Source organism: Carcharodon carcharias, chromosome 13 (assembly GCF_017639515.1).
Source record: "Carcharodon carcharias isolate sCarCar2 chromosome 13, sCarCar2.pri, whole genome shotgun sequence".
In the NCBI taxonomy this organism is placed as follows: Eukaryota; Metazoa; Chordata; class Chondrichthyes; order Lamniformes; family Lamnidae; genus Carcharodon; species Carcharodon carcharias.
In genome coordinates this window covers 50,504,371-50,531,557 of record NC_054479.1, presented here as the reverse complement: position 1 = coordinate 50,531,557, position 27,187 = coordinate 50,504,371, and the positions used below count along the sequence as shown (strand labels likewise).

At 39.2% G+C, this 27,187-nt stretch overlaps 1 protein-coding gene across 3 annotated transcripts in view; it reads left to right on the top strand.

Annotated features, from left to right (window-relative positions):
* unc119.1 (unc-119 homolog 1) overlaps positions 1-27,187 on the top strand; it is a 67,091-nt gene extending 39,904 nt beyond the window's left edge. The window contains exons 2-6 of one of the 3 annotated variants that reach the window (XR_005944836.1): positions 1,712-1,825; positions 3,626-3,737; positions 11,637-11,809; positions 18,987-19,049; positions 21,166-27,187. Coding sequence is in view for 2 of the 3 variants with exons in the window: in XM_041202874.1 (XP_041058808.1) it covers positions 1,712-1,825; positions 3,626-3,737; positions 11,637-11,809; positions 21,166-21,278 (512 nt within the window). In the remaining variant the exon portion in view is untranslated. The remainder of the gene's footprint in view (positions 1-1,711; positions 1,826-3,625; positions 3,738-11,636; positions 11,810-18,986; positions 19,050-21,165) is intronic. The other 2 variants (XM_041202875.1, XM_041202874.1) reach the window with 2 other exon arrangements.

Genomic DNA, 27,187 nt, shown 5'->3' with positions numbered 1-27,187 from the left:
ACATGGCAGAGGCAGCTGAGAGAGCCATAGAATGGTTACAGCACAGGAGGAGGCCATTTGGCCTGCTGTGTCCGTGCTGGCTGTCTGCAGAAGTCACTCAGCTAGTTCCACTCCCCCACTCTTTCCCTGTAGGATGGTTTCAATCTTAGTGACAAAGTTTGAACTTGCACTTGTTGGAGGATAGGGTGGATAAGAAGATGATTTGCAGTGAATAAAATAACCCAGGCATTATCTTTGCCTCCCAGGATGACCCTGGAATAGCGAGCAGTATTAGCAGATGCGAGAAGGACCTGATAATGCTCTATGATGTCTATCCAGATCTGGTGATGAATGGCTAGGCTAGTTGAATATCCATTCAAGTCTGCACACCTGGACTTGAAGGAGTGGAGATGAGGGCTGTACTGGGTGGGGGAACAACCAGGGTGAGAGAGAGAGAGAGTGTCATGGATTTGTTGGGTACTATGACATTAAAAATGGAGGCAAGGGCTCAGATGAGCAAATCAGTAGCTGCAGAAGTATTGTGATGAAGAGATGGTCAAAGGCCTGCAATTGGGATTTTGAAGGCACAGTTGAAAGTGAATTGGTGAGGAATGCTTCTTTCCTGGACACACAAGGATTTAGGGTTGGGAATGGAAGGGGAAGGTGGGTGGAGAGTGATAAAATGAAGTGATCAGAGGTAGCTTATCTGTGGTGGATATGATGGTAATGAGGCCATGCCTGTGAGATGGCAAGGCCAAGGGGGTGGCATGAATATAGTGTGGGGAATTTACATGGGGGAGAGATTAAGGGAGGATGTGGGCAGTGAACTCGGAGAGAGCGTGATGAATTGAGATGGAGGTTGAAGTGGAGGAAGAGAAGTTGCTCAGTACAGAGACTGAGGGAGGAAGCAGTGAAAGAGATCTCAGTGAGAAAATATTTACGCTGCTATTGTGGGTAGTAGAGAACAAAGATTTTAAATGAGAGGCAGGAGGGATGAAACAAGGTGAGATGACCAAAGGACGAGAAAGTGCCAGAGGGGCAGGAGGGCAGACCAAGGTGAGATTTGGTGATGAGCCACTCTGCCATCGCAATGGTCTTGGTGGGAAAGTGAAGGAAGGTATAGCTGGCTGGGTTGGCTTTGTTTAACATGGAAGGTGTCATCACCCCTCACCCAGGTGTCTGCCGTGGCCCTGATGTTGTTACAGTCATGCACCATAAGTTCATGGATGGCAAGGGCCTTATTCACAAGTGACCAGACAAACAGGAGGGAGAGGTACAGTGAGAGTTGCTTGGCTGGCTGAGTCCATAGGGTCAGTAGTAGGAAGATGAAGTGGAGATGGGTCAGATTAGTTTACCATTAGCATTCTGCTAATCTTTTATCTTTAACCACCCTGAATTCAATGGATGCTTCTTTTTTTGTGCTTTATTACCTACTGGCCTACAAACTTGCAAAAAATAGTCATTACAAAAATAGTCGTCATAATTTGTACAAAAGCTTTCTAAACTATGCCCTTATAATACACTTCCTGCAGCTTGACTCTGCTTTCTTAGTGCATAGCGAATATCCTGAATTTGCCATCCATAATCGAAGTTGCTTCAACTGAGTCATTAAATAATTTTTAAAAATTGATGTGTGATGTTCCATTTGTGCCATGTGGTTTCACATATTTTTGATGCTTTCATTATATCGATACAGCTTTCAAAAATGACATTAAAATTTACTTTCTTTCAGCCTACTTATGCAAGCCCGAAGACAATATTTACAACATCGACTTTACCCGATTTAAAATTCGAGACATGGAAACTGGGACTGTTTTGTTTGAGATTGCCAAGCCACCAACCTCCGGTATGTTGCCACTTGGGAGAAAGCTCCTGCACTCCATCAGGTTGAAAGGTTTTGGATGGCTTTCATGAACATAACCCACATTAAATATGGTTTAACACAGCTGGCTTTCGTCAGTGGCTTTAATTACTATTTTAGTATCTCTCCATCTTTTAAGCTTTAATGCGCACCTGCATCCAGTGAATTGTGGACTTCTATGAAACTTCTAAAATGTTCACTTAGCAACTTAGCCATGAAATATACACTAATACCATAATGGAGCTACCTGATTGTTAGGACTAATTGTTTTACTATATTTTATTTTTATGTTAAACCTATTTTAAAAGCAATGCTTGCTCTCTCTCTCTCTCTCTCTCTACCCTTTTGCTCTTTTACTTTTTAGTGTATTCAATTCTAACTATTTTTTAAGTTTGAAAAGTTTTTATTTATTTTCCAGTGCTTTCTTGGCCCCACAAGCCCAGTGCTTCCCAAATGTTTTCCCCACTATGACTCCATTTTGAAGCTTGAAAATTGCTGTGACCCCAGTGTGAGCCAGATGGGCAGATAGAGCTGAAGAAAGTGGGGAGAGCTGAGAGAGCAGGGTGGATTTGGTGGGTGTGGGATGTAGGGGAGAACTGAGAGAGCAGGAGCTTTTTGAACTGCAGGGTTTTTATAGAAATAGCATCTACCTTTTCACTGGCTTTTTTGGAACAGGGATCAGGCCTCAAGTATTGGTCAGTTAGGCCGTGCCCACCATTAAACAAGCCATGAGGATTTAAAAGGGCCTTGCAGCTATTGCTGCCTCGGAGTTTGCGACCCCAAAATTTCATCTCGCCACCCCACTGGGGCCATGACCCACAGTTTGGGAAGCCTTGCACTAAACTATATGATTACATGTGGCTGATGTGTTCTGAAGTTTAAATACTATAATGAAACAGTTATTTTCAGTTGTAGTCTATGACAAGTGAACTTATTTTCCACTTTAAGATCCAAACTTTTGTATCAAGATACATAATATTCACAAAAACCGAACAGGCGCTGCTTTCTACAGTTGAATGTTCAGATATTTTGTGGAAACTATAAAATTATAATTGGTTCAAAATATCCAGGGCAAATTGAGGCACACAGCTGTAGGTTTGCAAATTACATGACTTCTGCTTTGTAATCTAAGCCTCAGTTGTGTGCCTCTGTATAACTACTGAGCTTTTTCAATTATTTACCTGAAAGATTATATACATTTCTTTATATACATCTATATATAAATTTTAATATATATTTGGAAATAAACTGGCTCAGTTAGTGCATCAAATTTAATTTGATGTCTGAGGCCTTTTTTAGTTACTAAGGCTTGTTAAGAGAGTAATTGTATTAGACTATTTGGAAACTCTTGAGCAAACTGGTACACTAAAATCTTCTATTAAATTGGCGTTTACCATAGTACGTAAAATATATTTTATTTGGCTCCTTCAGTACCTCTAACTACTCTCACATATCAGAAGCGTGCCAAATTTAATACAATTTGCACTGAATGAGCTGATCTCAGCTGGGTCGGTTTTTTGGGGGTGGCGTTGTGAGATGCTTCTGATTAGCTAACCAGCGACCCCTGCTGAAGTGGCACATGTAAACTTCCAGTGGTCTCTTGCTTGCCAGCTCTTCCCCCACTCCCCCTTTCCCCTGTTTACCCATTTCTCACCGCTTCCCCGCTATTAAATATTTTATCCACTGCTCAACTGTGAATGCTCATCTATGAATCGTGGCTACTTGGGTTGGTACTGAAGGATACCTTGAACAATCAAAGGTACTGAATTTACATTTCCCTTTCAGAGCTAGAAGAAGACAATGATGATGAAAATGGAGAGATGGATTCCAGTTCTGGGCGTTTTGTTCGTTATCAGTTCACTCCTGCCTTCTTGAGACTGAGAACAGTTGGTGCAACGTGAGTTGTGCATTTTATTATTTCCAGCAACCTTAAAATTGAATCACGAATATCTTTTGAGGCTTTCAGTATGTTGTTGAAACAGCTTGCACCTTGATACTATCGGTGACTAGAAAGAACCCAGCCACACCTGAGATTATGTTCCATATTGATTCATCTCTCCTGACAGCCAGCTTAACAATGGGTTTTTTTATTAATTCACGGGATTGCTGGTTAGGCTAGCATTTATTGCCCATCCCTAATTGCCTTGAGAAGGTGGTGGCAAGCTACCTTGTTGAACTGCTGCAATCCATGTGATGTAGGTACACCCATATGCTGATAGGGAGTGTGTTCCAGGATTTTGACCCAGTAACAGTGAAGGAACAGTGATATAGTTCCAAGTCAGGATGGTGAGTGCCTTGGGGGGGGGATCTTCCAGGCAGTGATGTTCCCGTGTGTCTGCTGCCCTTGTTCTTCTAGATGGTGGTGGCTGTAGGTTTGGAAAGTGCTGTCTAAGGAGGCTTGGTGAGTTCCCGCAGTGCATCTGGTAGATGGTACACACTGTTGCCACTGTACGTCGGTGGTGGAGGGAGTGAATGTTTGTTGATGGGATGCCAATCAAGCGGGCTGCTTGAGTGCATTTAGATGGACAATTAATGCTGTCTGCAATTTTGTCACATATGTTTCCCCTGGAAACCTGTAGACCTCTCACCCCCAACCCCATGTTTTTTTTTGGGTTGAATATGCTCTGTTTCAATTCTCTCCCCTGCCACCCCCCCGCCGCCCAGCCACCCCCACAACCACAATTGTTTTAATCACCGTGTGTAGCATCATGAGGTGAACCAGTATCATTAGCATTTAAATCTCCTAGTCATTTTACAATGCTGGGGATAAAATCAGGACTGGTAACAAGCTGCCAAGTCAGAACTATGGAGTCTTCATTATTGCCTTTCTGCTGAATCTGCGGATCCTCTTTTTGTGCTGGTTCTTGATTGTTTAAAAAAAGTGATTGTTATTTTTAAGTTCAGTTACAATAGGACAATATATACCATAAATATATTGGACCTAAAATTCCAGGGCAGAACAAGAACACAAATCAGATCACATATTAAAAATAAATCATATGGGGATGGATTTAAGGCAGGTGGGCTAGAAAAGGGATGGGCCACAATTCCACTGGGTCTCCTATCTTTTTTGTATGATTTTATGATCCCATTAAAAACTGTTAACGTTTATAGAGAAATCTGAATGCCCAGTGATTTACTGAAAGAAATTATGCCAAAAACTGCAAGTTTTTAAACAAAAACATACTTCATTGCATATATCAAAATGAAAGAAAATAAGCACTACCAACTGCATTCCTTTCCCCACCCTCCTCCAAGCCCAAGCGTCCCTTATCTTGCAAAATCTTGAAGGTTCATTTATTATTCCAGGTACCAACCCTGAGTTATGCCACAGCCCTCCATAAGTCACTTGATTTCTCCTCCATATTTCAGCTATTCTCTGAGGTATGAAACTTCACGGGGTTTCTTCCTTTAGCTTTGGCTAAGTGTTTCTCCAATTTTTCATCAAAAACCTCATGACTGTGGGCTCTTCAGTTCAAGCACGGGTTTCACTGCCTTCTTGCTTAGAGATTTAAACATCAGAAGCACCCCTGGATCCTAATGGCCCCCAATACTCCCACAGCTTCTGTAAAGTTGCTGGTCCCACAGCTGATTCCCAGCTCCTGGCAGATGCTTTCTCCCTGTCTCTTCCAAGCTAACTGACTGCTGGCTGCTTGCTTCTATGTTTCAAATGCACGCGCACACAGTTACATTATACAAAAGGAACCTTCTAACGCTCACAGCTCACATCCATGACAACGTGGCATACTTTGCGATGTTCCTAAACAGAAATGGAAACAAATTATTTTTACCTTCACCACAACTCCTTGATTCTGTAACTCGTATGAATAATCTCTCATGGAGTTTACAACCCTCTTTCCCAGAATTGATCACCATTCCTTGTTTCCCAACTGCCTCTAGCTTCTTCTCATCTGGGAACTACACAGACACTTTAAATATTTTATTGTGTCAATACTAGACCTTCTGGCTCCAGTACAAGCCCAGAGATGGGTCACTCATTGTTCAAATTCTCTTCACTGCCGACCCTGTTCTGCAGAATAAACAGAGGTTACTGTTTACATGTAATTAACCCAGGCTTGTTTGATTTTCATTCAATTTTAGGGTTGTTTCCTTGGTTCTTAATCATGCTTTTCTATTTACCTTACATTTAACACTGTAAATTCCAACCAAAGAGTTATATTCCTAATGTTAGGAACTAGAGATGGTTTTAAGTAAGCTATATTAGTATTTGTGGGTGTTAGGAATAAAATATAGCTTTAAATTTAATTTATACTTTATTTATTTGTCTGTTAAGAAAGGTGAAACCTGGATTTGGTTTCAGTTTAGAGTGTTTGAAAGATGGAGCCAGCAAGTCTGGGGGCCTATTTGCCTACATGCATTCTTAATGAAGTTTTACAACTCTTACAGTGAAGAGATGGGTTAGTAGTTTAGGGAAGTGAAGAGGTAGAAAAACTGTGCTGTTAGAGAGACCGGCTGAGAGAGAGACAAGAAAAACAGTGTATATCACTGAATGAAGACAAAAAAGGTTGAAGACTCTCTGTAGCTGGAAATGATGCCAGACTGCTGACGAAATTAGTTTAAGGAACTCACATGTATTGCTCTAAAGTGAAACTAATAGTGAGTTTAGAGTGAGTTTTCTGGATCTGTCAAGGGAGATAACAATTGTGGAAGGACTTCGAGTGAATTCTCATAAGTCTACTGAAAAAGAAACCCCTTTGCAACTGAACCAGCTCCAGCCTTGGTGTGGAAATAATGGTTTCTCTTCACTGGCGTGTTGTGTATGTAAGGGTATTGCTGGGATAAAAGGGATAGCGTGAGTTTGAATTACTATTTCCTTGGTGTCTATTGAAATCTTTACAACCCTTTTGTTGTCGAGTGTAATATAGTTAATGTCTCTTGTTTGATAAATGTTTTATCTTTTTGTTAAAAAAAATTAACAACAGATTCCTGTGAATCTGTTTCAGTAAGTATCCTCCATGATTTAAAAAAAATAAATTAAAAAAATTATGGTCTATCAAGCCAGACTCTGACTTGTCCAGTAATAACATCAACTGGAATCATAATGCTAAAACTAAAAGTTGTATCTTGAAAAAACAGAATTATGGAATCAGATATTTGTGCCTATCCCTTTCTCTCCTCATGTGTTTGAAAGAAGCTATTGGATTGCTATTAGGATATGCAGGAAAAGTGCAATCCACAGCTAAATTACTGTCTCCCAAACGGAGCGCTAAGGAATTTGGGAGAGGGTCAATATGAGGCCATGCTCATGACTGGAAGCCTCATTCTGCTTCAGTTCCAGCAATGGAGTGAAGCTCAAAGAATTTTGTCCTTTACGTATGTAAATCAATTCACAATTAGAAAAGTGCAGTTCTTCGCTATCGAATTGTACTGCCGGACGGTTGTGAATCTGGTTTACTGTGTGTACGATAGTTTACTGATTAACCCTGGAAACCATTCTCTTGCATCAGTTTGTACATTTCTGAAAGACGTAGAGCATCGAAGTTTTGTTTTCAAATAACAATATACATGTTTGAATGTATTGAATACTATGTGTAAACCTGCAAAATAAAGCTGTTCTCGCTTTCCAGCAGACATAACAGTAAATGGAAAAGCTGTTTTGTAGTTTAGGGTAAAACCATTTGCTTAACAATGTGAATAACAGTTACTTATCTGAGCATGCATAAATATAAATAATATTTGAAAAATAATTTATTTAAAATGGTAAGTGGGTCTTTGCAATCACTCTGTTCCTCCATCTCTCTGTGGGTGTTGTCAACCCCTCCCCGGGCATCCACCGCATTCACCTCCACTTGTCGCCCATGCTAGTGTCCTCCGACATCCTCTTCCCCCATTCGCACCCTCCTGTGCCGTCATACCCTCTTGTATCCTCCGCGCCTTCTTGCCTGCCTGTCACATCCTACTGCGCCCTCGGCTACCCCTCGTGCCCTCGCATGTCCTCTCAGCTCCTCCTCGTGCCCTCACACACCCTCTTGGCTCTCCCTCACGTCCTCACACGCACTCTGGTCTCTCTCTCCCCACCCCCGGCGATAAAGGACAATTAATTTGTCTAGCTTTTTAAAATTTTATGTAGGACGTATTTATCAACCCCATTGTAAGGCCTTTTCTTGACTCTTTTAAGAAAATTTGTAAGCCTGCCAAGACTATTAAAAATTTTTTTTTAATCCAATCAAATATTCTTGTTCTGTACAACAATGGTCCTTCTTTACCTGTGGAAAAATATTGTTAATGAACCCCTTTCTAATACTTTATACCTGGGGCTGACAGGTTTATGGAATAATAAACTAGTCATGTGTAGTATCTTGTGCTGATTAGAAATTGATGTTATTTGCTCTGTTGATGTAAGTTTAGTTTTCCTGACTTGCACTATTAAACATTTGAACAATTTCATCTGAAACATTGTTTTAAAAAAGCAAATGCTTTTGGCTGCATAGTATATCTTCGTATTCCAACTCCTCCCTTCATGTTCTAAATGCCTTTCATTCATGATGGAAATACCTTCCAAGGTTTTTTGACAATTTATAAGCGATAGGAATTATGGAGGATTTTGAAAAAGGATAATAAGGTGGGAGAAGTTTATCGAGAGAATTTGAGAGCATGGAGCTTAGGTGGCTGCATCCACACCTGCCATTGGTGGGGCAAAGAGAAGAGCCAAGCACAAGAGTTCATAGGTAGGAGAGTTCAGAAGAATAGGTTATAGGGCTGAATGAGGTTAAAGAAATGGGAAGATGCAAAACCATGGAAGAGTTTTAAAAATAATGATGCAAATTTTAAAGTTTGGCTCCTGGTCCACCAGTACTTCAGTGTCAATCAGTGGAAATATCGAATGAGTATTACTTGGAGATACCGGCAGCAGAATTTTAAATGAGTGGAGAATGGGAGACTGATTAGTTGAATCTGGAGGTGAAAAAAGAATACGTGACGGTTTCAGCTGCAGACAAGCTGAGATGAGCCTCGTTCACCCTTTCTCAGGCTTGCAACCTCCTTCACCCTCTCCCTGGCATGTACACTATCCCATTCTGTTCCCCACACCCATCCTCCCCCACCCTGTTTCCGAGTTGTGCTCTCTCCCACCCTCATCCTCCTCCACCTTTTCCCCTGCTCGCCTCTTCCCCGCATGCTTCTTCCCCTGCCCACTCACCTCCTGGCCCGCCAACATATGCTATGGAAGTAGGCAGCCTTTGCAGTGGAGAGGATACAGGATCAGAAGCTCACCAGAGCATGGAGGCTGCAAGCAGTTTGGTTTGGCCTGAGCATAATTTTGGAAGAGTGATGAATGTTCAATTTTATTGGTGTACATTTGGAGGCTGACCCCATGTTGTGAATCATCCCACAGATTTGGGAGGTGATAATTGCCTTCAGGGGCTTTAGACACCATCCAGAGATTGGAGATGGGATTATAGTTTACATGGACAGAGGAGTTAAGGGTGTATATTTTGAGGAGGTCGTTGCTGGTGTTGAAAAAAGAGGAGGAGGAATTATTTGCAATGCCAAGCAAGGAAGGAAAGATGAGTGGGAAGCAGTTTTATGGGAATGAAGTCAAGGCAGCAGGAGGTGATCTCTTGGTCATTGTGGCAGCTAAGAGAAGCTAAGTGAGATGCATATTCAGATCTAGGGTGAGTCTCATGGTTTGGCTTAAGTGAACAAAGGGAAGGGAAAATATCAGAGGCAGCTGAACTGATGCCCTTAATCTTGAACGACAAAGTAATCCATGAGCTCTTTCACTTGGGGCAAGGAAAGGAAGAGGGATTTCAAGGAATGGTTCGTTGTGGGTAAAGAAGTTCTGGGCCTGAATTTTACTTCTGGTGGGCGCATGCAATCGGCGGACCAGGGAGCGGTCGGGAAATGGGCCCCCTGACTGCGATTTCACATTGGCTGGCTAATTAACAACCAGCCAGCATGAAAGGTGTGCTGAAAAACTCAGCACTGCCAGGGTAGGAGAGGGAAGAGGGTGGGTGATGATGTTTCAGCGAGCATGGGTGAGCACTGCGAGAAAGCTCCATGAAGGCAGGGAGCTGCAAACCTTAAAATGCTCAAATAAATGTTTAAAGAGCTGCAAAAAATGCCCATGCATCGCAATCAATTACCTGAAAGTATAGCTGATAAAAATGCTGTCCACAGATATTTATTTTTATTTTATTTCATAACAGAAATTTCATCCCGCCCTTGGCTGAGGTTTGATGAAAAATACAAAGGCTGCCTGGCCAATTTGCCTGTCTGCCAACCGTAAAGTTGGATTGGCCACACAAAATCGGAGACCATTGTGCTGTTGCTGGGCTTAATTGCCCTTGTAATTGTCAGCGGATGCACTTCTGACTTTTGCATGTGCCCACCAAGCGAAATATTGCACGAGTGCGCAATGACCTCGAGACTCTTGGCCGATATCTTCTCAAGCGATTTTACACCTGATTAGGTTGAGCAAGCACTCACCTGTGGCTCCTGGTGTTGTTCTGGCTCTTCACTGTGATTCCTGAATTTTTTTTGGCAAAGAATAGGGAGATCTGTTGTTTAATGTAGTCCAACTAAACCTGATGATGGATCCTGAACAACACATTGGAGGATATACATTGTATATCACAGGTTCAGCAGTGTATATCAAGTATATGGCTAAGGCACAAAACTAGATATGTTAACCTGTAGGCTATCGTGATTATTTGGGTTACTGGCCAAATCAGGCATCAAGAGCTAATACGCTGAACCTCCATAGAGGATCAATTCTGTTCCAATGCCCCAACTCTCGACATGTCACTTCAGATACAACTTAATTAGAGATCCTGCTAATCTCCCCTTCCTTTCATGTACTTAATCTGCTCTGCTCCTCACCTCAAGGAGCATAGTCAATAATTGCCAACAATGGGTTTATTAACCAAACATTGAGGGGCTCGCAATGACTGCATATGTAGATAGCTTACATTTCTGGAAAACACCTTCTGTAACAATTGTCACTAAGTAATCTGAGCTACTTAATAAAATGTTAATGGTTCATAAAAGTATGAGACCCACCAATGAGAGTCAGATCTGTGACCTGAGATTAGCAAAAAAACTGCACTTGTGTACATTTCATCCAATAGTTAAAATACCTGTAAGGAGGTGTTTTGTGTACCAGATTTCTACACCATATACTAAACAGTCCTGAATTCTTAAAGAAAACAGGGCTCTGCAACTGTAGCACATGCAGTTCATTAAGGACTCATGCAGCACCCGACCTTGATTGATCAAAGCCATTTAGAAGGTAATTTGATGGCTTGTTTCTTTTTTCAACTTGTATTAAAATTAAAGTATCATTCAATTAGCTTTGTGAGAAATGTTAAAATGTTGCTGAAATGCGGCTGCCTTCTCTTTCATTGTAATTGGCCTTTGAGTAGCAGCATAGCGCTTTTGGAGTGTTTTTAACCTTTTTTTAAAAGACACTTCTTGTTATTAAGGTTGCTGACCCCTGCTTAAAACTTTTGATTTCAAAATGATCGGTTCTTTTTCATTGTAATATTCAAATTTTGATACTTTTTGAATTAAGAGAAATTAACGCAAATATGGAGAATGCTTTTGCATATTTTAATAACTGCGGAACACAGTTTTGAAAATGAATTAACAGCCAGTCTGATTAGTTCTAGCAATGTTTACAATACAAGGACAAATGTATGGAAATTCTCATCTGTGAGACAAGAGCAATATAATTGTATAATTTGGTTTAAAAGTGCAATTGCTGTTTTATTTTGGCTTTCTATCACACCCTGCTTTCTTTTTCTTTTGTCATTTTTGCCCTTTTCTTTATTCACAGGGTAGAATTTACAGTTGGAGACAAGCCTGTAAGTAGCTTCAGGATGATTGAAAGACATTACTTCAGGGAGCGGCTGTTGAAAAGCTTTGATTTTGACTTTGGATTCTGTATTCCGAACAGCAGAAACACATGCGAGCACATATATGAATTCCCTCAACTTTCTGAAGACGTCAGTATGTATTTCTAGCTTTTATAAGGCTCTACTTTGGGGGTGTTGCAGTTTAAGCAGGTTTACTTCATGAATTTCTAGATGCTATTTAAATAGGCCATTATGTTTAACAAAATAATACCATTTTATAACACAAGTATTTATCCCATTTTTTAGAAGCAAGGATATCTATGTTGTGACCATCAGTAAATTGTAATTTTACTAGATTTTAACAAAACATCAAATTGCCTGAATTTCAACTCTCACCAATCCTTTTGAAAATGGGCAAGCTCAGCACTGTGCACATTTTCTGTTTGATTGAAGAAAAGGCTGTTGTCAATTCTCTAAAGATAGTGCTGCATTGCTAAACTCTTGCAGCTGGTAAAACTCTTTGTACTATGAGTCCCCTTTAAAAACTGGCGTGCTCAAATATTCAGTGCTTCAGCTATTCTGTGTAGTTCACCACCACCTTCTCAAGGGCAATAGGGATGGGCAGTAAATGCTGGCCCAGCCAGCGAAGCTTGCATCCCGTGAATGAATTTTTTTTTAAAAATATGATGTACCTGAATATAAATTTGTGGCCTTAGTTTTTTCCTCAGTAATTCTCTCTTCTGTCCTGAAGGTGTTGACTCCTTGCTGGTATACTGTTCCACATGCTATGATTGCCAGCCAATATTTTGCCTAGGTGGTCATTTTTTTCAAGTCTGGGCCTTAATCCCAGGCAAAGGTAGCCTGGATGATGAGTTCATAGTGTTTTTTGATCAGTTTCTTAGAGCAGCATGTTCTAGCACCAACAAGAATGCAGGCTATACTAAATCTGGTAATGTGCAATGAGACAGGATTAATTAATGGCTTCATAGGGAAGACACCCCTAGATTCTGATCATATTAAGATTGAATTTCACATTCAGATTGAGGGAGAGAGGAATAGTTGTAAGACTGGCGTTTTAAACTTAAATGAGGGCATGAAGACAAAACTGGGTAAAGTAAACTGGGACATTAGGTTAAGGGATAAGTCAATAGAAATGCTATGGCAGACATTTCAGCAGATATTTCAGAATATTTAGAAAAGATACTTTCTAGTGAGAAAGAAAGATTTTAAAGGAAGGAGCCACCATCCACGGCTAACTAAGGAAGTTAAAGGTAGTATCAAATTGAAAGAAAAAGCTTATAATTCTGCAAAGATGAGTGGCAGTTCAGAAGATTGGACAGAAGATAAAGAACAGCGAAGAATGACTAAAAGATTAGGAGAGAGAAATTAGAGAAAGCTAGCTAGAACTATGAAAATAGATAGGTATTTTAGAATGGAAAAGTGTAAGTAAAGTGAACATTGGTCCATCAGTTTGGTCCATGTTTGGGGAAGTAACGAGCAACGTAGATAGGGAACCTATGGATTTCCAGAAGGCATTTGACAAGGTGCTACATCAAAGGGTACTACGCAAAATAAGAGCTCATGGTGTAGTGGGGTAACATATTAACATGGATAGAGGATTGGTTGGCTGACAGTAAACAGTAGGCATAGGTGGGTCATTTTTAGATTGGCAAAATGTGACGAGTGGAGTGCCACAGGGATCAGTGCTGGGACCTCACCTACTTAAAACTTATATCAATGACTTGGATGAAGGGACCAAATGTATGGTTGCTAAATTTGCTGATGACACAAAGATAGGTAGGAAAGTAAGTTGTGAGTAGGCCATAAGGAGTCTGCAAAAAGACATAGATTAAGTCAGTGGGCAAAAATTTGGCAGATGGAGTATAATGTAGGAAAATGTGAGCTGGTCTGCTTTGGTAGGAAGAATAGCAAAGCAGCATTTTGTTTAAATGGAGAAAGTTTGTGGAGCTCTGAGGTGCAGAGGGATCTGGTGTCCTGGTATATGAATCACAAACTTAGTATGCAGGTTAAGCAAATGATTAGGAAGGCAAAAGGAATGTTGGTATTTATTGCAAGGGGAATGGAATATAGAAGTAGGGTTGTTTGGCTACAGTTGTACAGGGCATTGATGGGACGAGATCTGGAGTACTGTGTACATTTTTGGTCTCCTTGTCTGAGAAAATGTGAGAAGCAGTTTGAGAAGGTTCACTTGACTGATTCTTGGGTAAAGGGTTTATCTTAGGAGGAAAGGTTGGATTGGCTGGGCCTGTATCCACTGGAGTTCAGAAGAATGAGGGGTGAACTGATTGAAAGATATAAGATCCTGAGGAGATTTGACAGAGTGGATGCTGGAAGGATGTTTCCCCTTGTGGGGGTGATGAGAACTGGGGACACAGTTTAAAAATAGTTTCTCCCACTTAAGATGGAGATAAGATTTTTTTTTCTCTTAGAAGTTCGTGAGTTTTTGGAACTCTCTTCCCTAGACAGTGGTAGAAGCAAGATCATTGAATGTTTTTAAGACAGAAGTTAATCAATTCTTGACTAACAAGAGAGTCAATAGGGGATAAGCGGAATGTGGAGTTGAGGCCACAATCAGATCAGGCTTGATCTTACTGAATGGTGGAACAGGCTTGTGGGACTGAATGTCCTACCCCTGATCCTAATTTGTGTATTTGTATGATGAATACTGAAAGGATACTTGAACCTGTAGTGAATCTCAGCTTAATCCTGTGCTCACTTGATGTACACTTATGCACCTCCAGTTAAGTATTAATAAGCAAAGCAACACTTGTTACTTTCCCATCCCTAATCCCTAAGATTTTTTTTGCTCATTCTTTCATGAGATGTGGGTGTCATTGGCAAGGCCAGTATTTGTTGCCCATCCTTAATTACCCTAACTGGCTTGCCAGGCCATTTCAGAGGGCAGTTAAGAGTCAACCACATAGGCCAGACCAGGTAAGGACAGCAGACTTCCTTCCCTAAAGGACATTAGTGATTAGGAGATCTGATAAGATTTTACAACAATCGATGAGATTAGTCCATAAGATGTAGGAGCAGAAGAAGGCCCATCGAGTCTGCTCTGCCATTCAATGAGATCATGGCTGATCTGATAATCCTCAAGTCCACTTTCCTGCCTTTCCCCCATTCCCCTTGATTCCCTTACTGATTAAAAATCTATCTCAGCCCTGAATATATTTAATGACCCAGCCTATACAGCCCTCTACGTTAAAGAATTCCACAGATTCACTGCTCTCTGAGAGAAGAAATTCCTCCTCATCTCTGTCTTAAGTGGGCACCCCCTTACTCTGAGATTATGCCCCCTGGTTCTAGACTCCCCGACAATGGGAAACAACCTCTCAGCATCTACCTTATCAAGTTCCCTAAGAATCTTACATGTTTCAATCATGTTGCCTCTCATTCTTCTAAACTCTAATGAGTATAGGTCCAACCTACTCAACCTCTCCTCAAAAGAAAAACCCTCCATACCTGGGATCAACCTAGTAAACCTTCTCTGGACAGTCTCTAATCCCATTAGATAAGGGGATCAAAACTGTTCACAGTATTCTAGGTGTGGTCTAAGTAGTGCCTTGTATAGTTGCAGAAAAATTCACTATTTTTATACTCCATTCCCTTTGAAATAAAGGTCAACATTCCATTTGCCTTCCCTATTATGTGCTGAACTTGTATGTTAGCTTTTTGGGATTCATGCACGAGGACTCCGAAATCCCTCTGTGCTGCGTCTTTCTCCATTTAAATAATATTCAGCTCCTCTTCTTCCTGCCAAATGCATAACCTCACATTTTCCCATATTATATTCCATCTGCCAAGTTTTTCCCACTCACGTAACCTGTCTGTATCCCTCTGTAGACTCTGTGTGATCCTCACCACTTGCCTTCCCATCTATTTTTGTGTCATCTGTAAACTTGGTGATAGTACATTCACTTCCCTCATCCAAGTCATTGATATATATTGTAAATAACTGTGGCCCCAGCACTAATCCCTGCGTTACTTCACTAGTTACAGGTGCCTTCCTGAAAGTGTCCCCCGTATCCCAACTCTCTGCCTTTAATTAGTTAGCCAATCCTCTATCCATGCCAATATACTACCCCCAACACCCTGGGCTCTTATCTTATTAAGTAACCTTATGTGCGGTACCTTATCGAATGCCTTTTAGAAATCCAGATATATTACATCTACTGGTTTCCCTTTATCTGTTCTGCTTGTTGCCTCCTCAAAATACACTAATAAATTTGCCCTCACATGATTTCCCCTTCATGAAGCCATGCTGACTCTGCTTGATAATATTATGCATTTCTAAATGCTCTGCTATTACATTCTTTATAATAGACTCTAACATTTTCCTGTTACCTGTTTTTCCTCTCCCTCCCTTTTTGAATAAGGGTGTTGGCAGTTTTCCAATCCTTTGGATCTTTCCAAAATTTAAGGATTCCTGGAAGATTACTACCAGTGCATCCACTATCTGTGTAGCTACTTCCTTCAATAACCTAGGATGCAACCCACCAGGGTTAGGGGATGCTTCGGCCTTTAGTACCTATCCTCTAGTGATAGTTAATGTATTTATTTCCTCCTGCCTTTTGCCCCTTGATTATTTAGTATTTTTGGAATGCTTTAAATTCCATATTAATTAATTGCATTTAAATCCCACCAGCTACCATGGTGGGATTCGAACCCATGTCCCTGGAGTATGAGTCTAGTCCTCTGGATTACCAGTCCTGTGACATTACCACTGTGCCACCATCTCCTTCTAAGAAATTAACTCTCCCGTGGAACATTCCATCTAGTCCAGGGATCATAGCTGGGAATTTCCTGTTTATGTACGCTAATTATTCAATGGAAAAACTTGATGCTCCATCAGGGTAGCGAACTTTTTGGTTTGTTTGATTTTCACTGTAGTTGGGCAGGGACTTTAATCGGATTTGATGTTGAATAAATGCAAATCATAGTTACCTACAATTGTTTTCTAATTCTGGACCCATAAAGAGGGAAAATTTAAAAAAGAGTTGTCTTCTCTCCTCGTCTCCTCTTGCCTATTTCCCCATTTGCCACCCCCAACCACCACCCATTCTGGAGGAGGCAACTTAATAAATAAGGCTTTATTATGTTTCGGCTGAAGTAAATTAACAGGGCAGGGACTATTTACGTTTACAATTTGTTAATTAATCTTGATACTGTGCCTCTCAAAAAAAAGCAATCAATTGATATTCAAGCAATTAAGAAAAATGGCAATCATTATAATCAAGCTCAAATTTGGCTTTTCTTTCAAAATGACATTTTTATGCCTAAGTATCATTGATTATTTGCGTAACCTGAGATTACTCAAGTATTATTATCTTGAGGATGTAGGCTGGTCTTTACATTTGATAGAAAGAACCTTAGGAAAAACTAAGATAAAATAATACATTTACTGTTTAAGTAACACTTAAGGACACTGATATTTCTACTATGCATGTTTTCAAAAGAAGTTGGGATGGTTGAAGAGTCATACCAGTCACAAATGTCGCTGTGTGTCAGTAGTCAGCCAAGGTTTTATGGGTTTTGGTAGTGGTTAACTTCTGTAATCATCCATAAGTAGTAATGGGGCATTTGGAAAGTCAAAATGCAATCCATCAGAGTCAGCATGGTTTTATGAAGAGTAAATTGTGTTTGACTAATTTGCTAGAGTTCTTTGAAGATGTGACAAGCAAAGTGGATAATGGGGATCCTGTAGATGTAGCATATCTGGACTTCCAGAAAGCCTTTGATAAGGTGCTGCACAAAAGATTAATACACAAGATAAGATCTCATGGAATTAAGGGTAATATATTAGCTTGGATAGAGGATTGGCTAACCAACAGAAAGCAGAGAGACGGGATAAATGGGTCTTTTTCTGGATGGCATGCTGTAACTAGTGGGGTGCCACAGAGTCTGGTCCTTGGGCCCCAACTATTTACAATCTATATTAATGACTTGGATTCAGGGATAGAAGGTACTGGAGCTAATTTTGCAGATTACACCAAAATAGGTGGGAAAGTAAGTTGCAATGAAGAAATAAGAAATTTACAAATGGATATGAAAAGTTTAGGTGAATGGGCCAAAATTTGGCAGATGGTGTTCAATGTGGGTAAGTGTGAGGTTATCCATGTTGGTCGGAAGAATAAAAAGGCAACTTATTATTTAAATGGAGAGAAACTTCAGAATGCTTCAGTGAGGAGGGATCTGGGTGTCCTTGTGCATGAATCACTGAAAGCCACTATGTGGGTACAGCAGGTAATAAGGGAGGTAAATGGAATTTTGGCATTTATTGCTAAAGAAATAGAGTATAAAAATAGGGAAGTATTGTTGCAACTGTACAAGGCACTGGTGAGACTGCACCTGGAGTACTGTGCACAGTTTTGGTCTCCTTACTTGAGGAAGGATGTAATTGCACTGGAGGCAGTTCAGAGGAAGTTCACTAGATTGATTCCAGAGATGCGGGGCTTGTCTTATGAGGAGAGATTGAGCAGTTTAGGCTTTACTCGCTAGAGTTTAGAAGGATGAGAGGAGATCTAATTGAGGTATATAAGATGCTAAAGGGGATAGACAAAGTAGACATGGAGCAAATGTTTCCCCTTGTGGGGCATTCTAGAACGAGAGGCCATAGTTTTAGGCTAAGGGGTGGTAGATTTAAATCAGATGAGGAGGAATTACTTTTCTCAAAGAGTCGTGAATCTGTGGAATTCACTACCCCAGATTGCAGTGGATGCCAGGATGCTGAATAAATTTGAGGAGATTTTTAATTAGTAATGGGTTGAAAGGTTATGGGGAGAGGTGGGAAATTGGAGTTGAGGCTGAAATGAGATCAGCCATGATCGTATTGAATGGCGGGGCAGGCTCAAGGGGCTGAATTGCCTACTCCTGATCCTAGTTTTTATGTTCTTATAAGCTGCATTCACAAACTGCCCACTACCTGGGTTTCACAGTCATGCTGTGCGCCACATGTATTACGAATGTACAGAAGGAAGATGTACCTAGCCCACCAGAAGGCAAAACTATTTCTCAACATTGTGTGGTTAGCATCTTAGCCACACTTAGTTCAATCAAAATTCCTGCCTCCCAAGTCAGTATAAGCTATTTTGATTTTCCCAGAAATTTTGGATTTTCATAGTCTCTTGGGTCAGTGGCCTCTCTCATAAGAGGTCCCAGTGTCCCTTAGGAGCAGAAGTTTACCTTTTCTGTCCAATATCTCATCATATGGTAGTGTTATCTGCAAATTCTAAATATACAAACTCATTATGTGAACTGGATACTGTAATCTCACATGTCCCCTGTTCATTTTGTCTCTTTTCCAACAGATGGTCTGTAATACAATTAAGACAAAGCAGGGCTTTGGGGAAAAGGCAGGGTACTGGGGCTAGGTGAGTTGTTCTTGCAGAGAGCTGGCACAGAAATGATGGGCTGAATGGCCTCCTATGCTGTAACCATTCTATAATTAATCAATGGCTGACTTTTTCAACAAATATGTAAAAGAAGTAATTTTCATCTATTTTGTATAGTTCAACATAACAGAATATTAAAAAACACTTTACAATTAAGTAAACTTTTCTGATCAATAATATCTCTGAATCTGATCAGCACTAATCAAAATCACAGAATTATTATGGCAGAGGAGGAGACCATTTGGCCCATTGTGTCTGCACCAGCTCTCCAAATGTGCATTACGACTCAGTGTCATTCTCCTGCCTTTTCCTCATAACCCTGCGCATTATTTTTATTTAAATAATCATTTAATGCCCTCTTGAATGCCTCAATTGAACCTCCCTCCACCATACTTCCAGGCAGTACATTCCAGATCTGAACCACTCACTGTGTGAAAAAGTTTTTCTCACATCATATTTGCTTCTTTTGCAAATCACGTTAAATCTGAGCCCCCTCGTTCTATCATTTTACAAGCAAGAACAGTTTCTCCCTTTCTACCCTGTCCGACCCCCTCATGATTTTGAACACCTCTATCAAATCTCCTCTTAGCCTTCTCCCCTCCAAGGAGAACAGTCTCAACTTCCCCAATCTATCTTCATAACTGAAGTTTTTCATCCCGGAACCATTAGAGTTCTCATTTCATTATCTGCTCTCAAAAAAAAACTTGACCAGTTTTCCATACTTAGGAATTGGCCAAAATACAAATCATACCTACCTTTCTTCCTCCCTCCTCAAAGGTGTGAGCTTCCTAAGCAACATCACTTATTAGGTTTGTACGAATGAGGCCACCCCAAAGTATTGCATCCAGTTTCCTTTCCGAGATGTATTAACAAATTAAATGGTCTCAAACTGATGTGATATGTAGGAAAATGTCAAATGATAGATGCTTTTAGGAATAATTCATTATTTTTTGATTCAAATATATATGCATAAGTATGAGATGTTGTTGAATTTGAATCTGCATTCTCAAAAGCTGAATGCTTCGAATTTAACTTCAGCTGAGTTAAGTTTAACTTAAGAGCTTCCTCCTAGGTTAAATCATCAAAAATCCCAAAACCTGTAATTTCACTGAGCAAGGATTATAGTTAGTATTATTTCTTTTTTCTATTTGTAAGGCAACTGCCCGGAATAACTGGAATTCTTTCATGAAACATTGACTTTAGCTAAGAACTTTGGATGGTCATTAGCAGTGCTACTTTCCAAGCTTACTTCAACATCTGTTTCTTCAGAGCATGACTTCAAGTTTCTCCACTGGTTTTGGTACAATTCTGACATATACACAAGTTGAGTGAATGAGGAATGTTGTGCTATCTATTGGAATTATATACAGCAGAGATCATTTGGTCAAAGTGGCTGCTCCATGGTGCAGACTCCTTGAGCTGGTGCACAAAATTTGTGTTGGAATTTTTGCCTGAGATTGGTAGCCTGTTAAAAATTACTTGATGGTGAAAGATTGTACATGGTCTGTGTAAGGAACAAGTCTGATTGCCTAATAGTCATTTGTAGATTGGGCTTATGAAATAACTTGAAGAACTGAATTCTCATCATGGGTATTACAATATCTGCCACCTGCAAAATTTACTTTCCAGACATTTCTAATGCTACTAGGATCATTCGGAGCATTTCCTGAAAAAACTTGAATGCAAATTGAAAATGAACTGTGATCTCAATAGTAAAAATAAAGGCTCCAATAGTTCTACTGGTATGTTAGCACTTTGCTAGACTAATGTAAGAGCTGAGCAGAATGGACCTTTCATTGGTTGAGTAGATCTAGTGAAGGAAATTTAACATGGACAATGAATGAGTAGAAGGCTTTTCTTTAACTGTGACGATGGGGAGAGTAAGGCAATGGGATTACTTTTGGATTTCTGTTTCAAAGAGAAGTACAGATATAAAGGGTTACAAGGGCATATTTTTGTGTTCTAGTTTTCCATGGTTCTAAATGATTATTCCCTCTCCTAAATTTTTAGGTTCAAAATATTATTTTAGTTTGAAGCTTTAATATTTTCAATGAACTTTTATTAGAATGCTAATTTGTACATTCTCTCTCTGCAGTTCAAGAGATGGTGGACAATCCTTATGATACACGATCTGACAGTTTTTACTTTGTGGACAGCAAGCTGATCATGCACAACAAGGCAGATTACGCATATAATGGAGGACAGTAGTGGAACACTTCGAAGCATATATATCTCAGCAGCGACACAGCCCATTCAGCCTAAGCCTGCATTGATGAAGAGGGTGGCTTTTGGCTGTGAATTATCTTTTATCATTTCTATGCATTCTGCACAAGTGAGAAAATTAGTTATGCTTACTAATGACTGAGGTGATTGAGTGTTTGAGTTGGAAATTCTACCCATGTACAATATGCAATGATCACCTATACCTGAAATGAATGCCTAGTTGTGATGAAAGATTCCTCATAATAAAGGGATCTATTTGTATTTATAGTAAAATAGTCATGCCACTGCTGTGAACATGGCCTTGCACTATGTTTGGGTCTTGGTGGAAGACACTAGAGTAATTGATTAGAAGACCAAATCATTCCCCATTTAAACAAAAATGATTACAGGGCACCTGGTTAACCTTTCTATTACAGTGCACATAAAATATCCATTTACCTGGTGACCACAGTGCAGTACTTCAAATCTTCAATGGAGCAGTATCCAAGTCTGAACTTGAAAATGTGCATTGAATGTTACATATTTATCACTAGTTTATTAAGTCAGAAAGGATTAGATGCAAAGATTTTTGCAAAATTATTTTTTTTAATGGAAAATAAGTTCCTCAAGAAACATGGTGTGTTGACTTTTACATCTTCCATTGTATGTCAATCTAAAGTTTTTAGATATGATCCTTTTTTGATCCATGAGTCTTTTTCCATGGCATGAATTGGTAGGTGTGGCTGACGAAATGAGCGCATCATTTAAAGGTTATGGCCACTAGTTTGAGAACAGTCTAGTTTTTTGTGGTTTGGGAAACTCCATGTTGTAGAAATTATTGTGAAACCTTCAAAGGTTCTTGGGTTCATTTAATTTCTCTGTATTCTCCATCTGTTACTAATCTTTGGCAAAATGTATAGGATTTCCAAGTTGTGATATTTGAAAGTAGACATCTCAATCCAAGGACTGCCTTCAAAGTTCTGCATCAGAAACTGAATGGCAAAAGTATTTATTAACTACATTTATTTCCTTTATAACTTGGAAAATTATCTTGTTTAATCCTATGAGATGATGCACCGTAGCTTATAAGCCAGAAAAGTTGGATCTAAGAGGTAGTCTGCCAAAAAAATGATCAGAATCTAATAAAATTTTATTTTGAACTATAGCTTGAATGTGACTGAATACCATATTGTTACATTGACATAAATTGAATGTATGTAAATGATTAAGAAAAAATATAATCGCCTTCCTAATATTGCAAGTTGAAACTGAAATAATGCCAAATTTCTCAGGCACCAGCAGCTTTAAATTGTAAGAAATATAAAAGCTACCGTAACACACCTGGTATAGATTTACACACCATTTTTGGTATTCCCATCTAAATCTCCACCCCATTTTTACTTTGATAGTGCAATTTCTATAGTATGATCTTTGATTACCGCTCAATCTTTTCTGCCTTGTAGTGAAATTCAGCCATGAGTTCTAAACCTATGGATTCTTAGAACCAATGGCAGATTTTTTGGCACTTCCACCTGTGATTCTGATTTCAAAGTTCAGAGCACAAATATCAGAGATGTCTGTCCCAGGCATTTAGATCCATGTAGTTTCTTTGCACTGATATTCTGAACATAGCAGAGACTGATGTCTCCATTTTATAATAATAGACCAGTAAGAAACTGCTTTGGAGTAATTTGAATGCCTGCTGTGTTGAAGGAATGCCAGCATTAGTCCAGATGTAGAGTAGCTTGCATTTGGCCTGTGAACATGTTTTTTTTGTAAATTTGGGTAATATGTGGTCAAGGGTGGGTGCATAGAGTATTTGATGAACCTTTTATGGAGGCTATTTGGCACTTGGTTGATTTTTTTAAAGAAAAATCTTTAAGCATGTTAACATTGTGGTACTGCTCCCATTGTCTTCACTTCATTTAGACTCTGAAAGAGATTTTTGATTTTAAATTGGGAAATCTTGCCACCAGGTCATTGTTACATTTCATCTGTAACTTGATTATTCAATGTAAATCATTTGCTAATTTTTAAACATTTTCAAAGCTAATGATATTTGCTATACTGATTTGAAAATCTTTCTCTGTGGGATTGATTGTTGGCACTAGGTAAATTGTTAGGAAAAGTCATTAGTCCAAGATGTATTATGTAGTTTCTCTTAGTTTCAGACTGTTTGATATTTCCCTGCTAATAGCATGGTGATATCATTAGTATGCTCTCTTACCAGAAAAACAGATCAGGAGTTCTGATGGGCATCATCCCCTTCAAACAAAATATAAGTACGTCTTGATCTATTAAATTAGGATTGGGACTTTACTTGGATCTTTTAGGACTCTGGGCTTCACTCTAAGTCTATAGTACTCTTCAAAACTGTTCTTGCCCCATTCCAACCCTCAACTTTCTCCATCTTTTTTCTTGTCCCCCTCCTCCCAAAACTCAGGCAACCTAGCAATAACTTTTGTAAAGGAAACCATAAGGCAAAAGCTTGAATGTGGATGATTGAATTTGCTACTAAAATGAGGTAAAGGGTTTTGGTGTAAACAAAGATATCTGGTGTAGTCTTTTTTTTTTGGTGGATGGGCTGGTGAAAGAAAGCTTTTCACTTTTAAGAGATGGGTAGAATATCCATTGTGGTTTTCACCAGCCTGGTTCAATTTGGGTTTCATGACTCCTCAGATATTCTTGAAACTGTTTGAATACATCCAAAATACATTGATTCATATGCAGGTTTGCTCAGGTCTGGCCTCCTAGCTCAATATAACAGTTGCAGGAAGGAGCAAGTATTTTTACATGTGGTGGAAACTAGGAGCTAATTTAGATCTGACCACATTTCTTGATTGGCATAACAAAGAGGACAAAAGTTGGAGAAAATATATTTGATGTAAATTAACAAGAACTTTATTGCTCTGTAAACTGATATTCTTTTGTAGTTCTGCACCTTTTTACATTTTAACATACTTCTGATTTCTAAACCACCTTTGGCAATGAAAACTGTGGGTTTTGAAATTATTTTGGAGCTGTTGCCTGACAATTCTATAGGTCAGATTGGTGAATCCATAAGCAATTCTCAGGCTTGTATGATAGATTGCTTTGTCTAATAAGACCCAAAATATGTAGCATCTGCTTTCCTCCTTATCTCTCTTCTGCTTTATCTCCTTTCATTCAGCTGCTGCTATATTTGTTTAGATTTTGATGTGTTTGTGCAAAATTGAAACCAGTGCAATTCCGTATACCTAAGTGCTAATCGCCAAACTTGCAGTGGAAATGCTGTTGACAATGTCTGCCTTTCATCTGGTACTTTTGGGTTTGTATTAATTCATTTGAAAGTGTGTCTGATAAACTTCCTAGAGGAGCGAGTCTTGCTCCACTTCATTTTGGAGTCTGTTAGAGCCTTCACACCCAATTTACCCTCCAAGTGTAGAGTTGATGAGAAGTGGTGCTGAACTTATGCCGCTAAACTAGAGAGTGAGAGAAACCCACATACAGTTCCATCACCTTGCCACTGCAAATTTTGATCAGTAATTACTTTTATCCTCGTCCTTTATGAAATGTAAGATATGCCATTCAGCTTGAAAATTGGTAAAATCTGCCGAAAAGAGAATTGGGTTGGTGCCATTTGATACTTAGTACTTCACCGTGAATTATAAAAACATTCCTCTCTAGGCCAGCTTTTTACCTCTTATAACTGTTAACATTGATTGTATTTTATAGTATATTTGAGGCCTGTGGTTGTGTATTGTTTTTTATAGTAAACATATGCCCAACAGTATATGCTAAGATTGGGATAGAAATTTGAACAATATGTAGGAAATCTCCTCAGTTACTGATACAATAAAAGGGGTACCTTTCTGTGCATACTTATTGCCTATAGCTTAATGGCATTTGCGTCATCAGCTCTTCCAGAAAGGGTAAAAAAAATCTGATTTGAAAGGGATCATGAAAGTTACAGCCAGTGATCCCAATACAAGAATCCGTTCAGAGCCATGATGTAGGCCACACATGAAAAATTATCTTGAAAGTGTAAGGATGATGAATTAAATAACAGTCAGAGTGATGGTTGTCACATGTGTAATTGAGTTAGCATATCACAATTCCCTTCAGTTTGCTTAGCTGATTTTTTTCTCTCTACCCCAAGATAGTCTTATATCCATACTGCAAGCTGCCCTGGGTTGTAACTTTTTGTCTTCAACTGAACATTGCAAATGAATGTAATAATTGAGTACTAGACACCAATTTTGTACTGTTCTTTGCATGGTATTATAGGTAAAATGATTTTCTCAAGACCTCAAAAAAACAGCTTACGGTTTTCTTTGCCACAGGCAAGCTGTGTAATTAATTTATTATAAGGAAAGGATGACAGTGAGATGGGGATGCTTGCAATCTACTTCGGCCCTTGAGTTTCTTAGAAAGATCAAGATGTCTCCTAACTCCTTCGTGAACTAACTCCTACTAGTTAATACTGAAAGCTTGTATATGTTTCTAGCTCACAGCCTGAAATTCTTGAAAATCTCTATTAGCAAAGAAAATTGAGAAGCTTGCCTATTCTGGGAAGAAGCTCTTAAGAGGATAGGTTAGTTGGGAGGAGGAAGCAAGAACATAAAACCCAGTTTTGCCTGTTTTCCCAGTGCTAAGAAATTCCATCAAATCCATTAGCATCTAAGCTTTTGCTTTTCACATAGTTCTTTTAGGTTGCATTGTGCTTTTCTTTGACAAGTATCTATTGTGGAATTAAGGACAGTCAAATGCAGCCTTCCATTGACATTGGCATGAAAAGATGAAACTGGTTAAACATTCAGCAGTCATATAGGCAATGTGCCTGGTGCACTGACTTTGGATGACTGACCCTTAGGAGAATGAGTTGTCCTCCATATGTTGTATTTACCACTTCTCTCCCTTTTACCATGGGTCTGTGGTTATGGTGAAATAAAGAGAAGTGAAATTCTGTCAGGTTGCCTATTGTAATTTCTGTTCTTGGAGCCAACAATTGATGACAGTCATTTGGATTACTTGACTACAGCAAAAAGTGTGAGAATAGTTGTTAAAGTATCTGTAAGCTATACATTCAGACTGTATGGCCATTGGCCTCTAATTGAGTCAGGGTGAAATGCAACGTACATGATGTGCTGCTGTTTCTCTGGATACCAATCTTGTCCCTATGAATTTCCTATTCCTTGGCATGCCCTAGTTGAATTTGGATGAGGTCTATTACACCAAATGGGAGGAATTAACTTTTTCATAATTAACTGTTACCACATTCTGAGAATGGAGTACTGATTGATGTAGGCAATTTACCTCTCGTTCACAAGAATCCTCTGCCCTGAAATGTGAGGCTTTCAAACTATGTATGTATAGTTCATTAAAAAAATATTCTGGTTAGGTTTCCAACAATACTGTATTAAAGTGAAAATGTACATTTGAATAAGGCTCACGTCCTTGAAGTGCTTGCTAATGCACACAAAATAAAGCAGTTTGGAAATTGGCACGGTGATGGTGCACCAGTTCTCATATTTGCATCCAAATCTCATTCATGATATATTCAGTGTTTCAGTTGTATCTTGCACAGTTTTTTTTTTAAAAGTGTTTCACTGCTTCCTCAACCCTTAGTACATTTTATATTAGTACCAAATTTAATAGATGAGAAATGCTTTTAGGGATATTTTATGAAGGGTAATAAATGTTGCTGAGTAAATCTTATATTTTTAAACTTGATAATTTGTTTAATATTTTCACAGGAAATGTAAGATGCATAAATTCACAATTGTGACTTGATGCTTTGTAATTGCATTAGGATATTGAACTGTATTTTGTAGCACCCCATCTTCAATTTTTCATGTTTAAAGTGACAGGTGGCTTGTTTGTATAAAATGTTATTTTGTCACAAAAGAATAGTAATAAAGATTTTTGATTTTCAA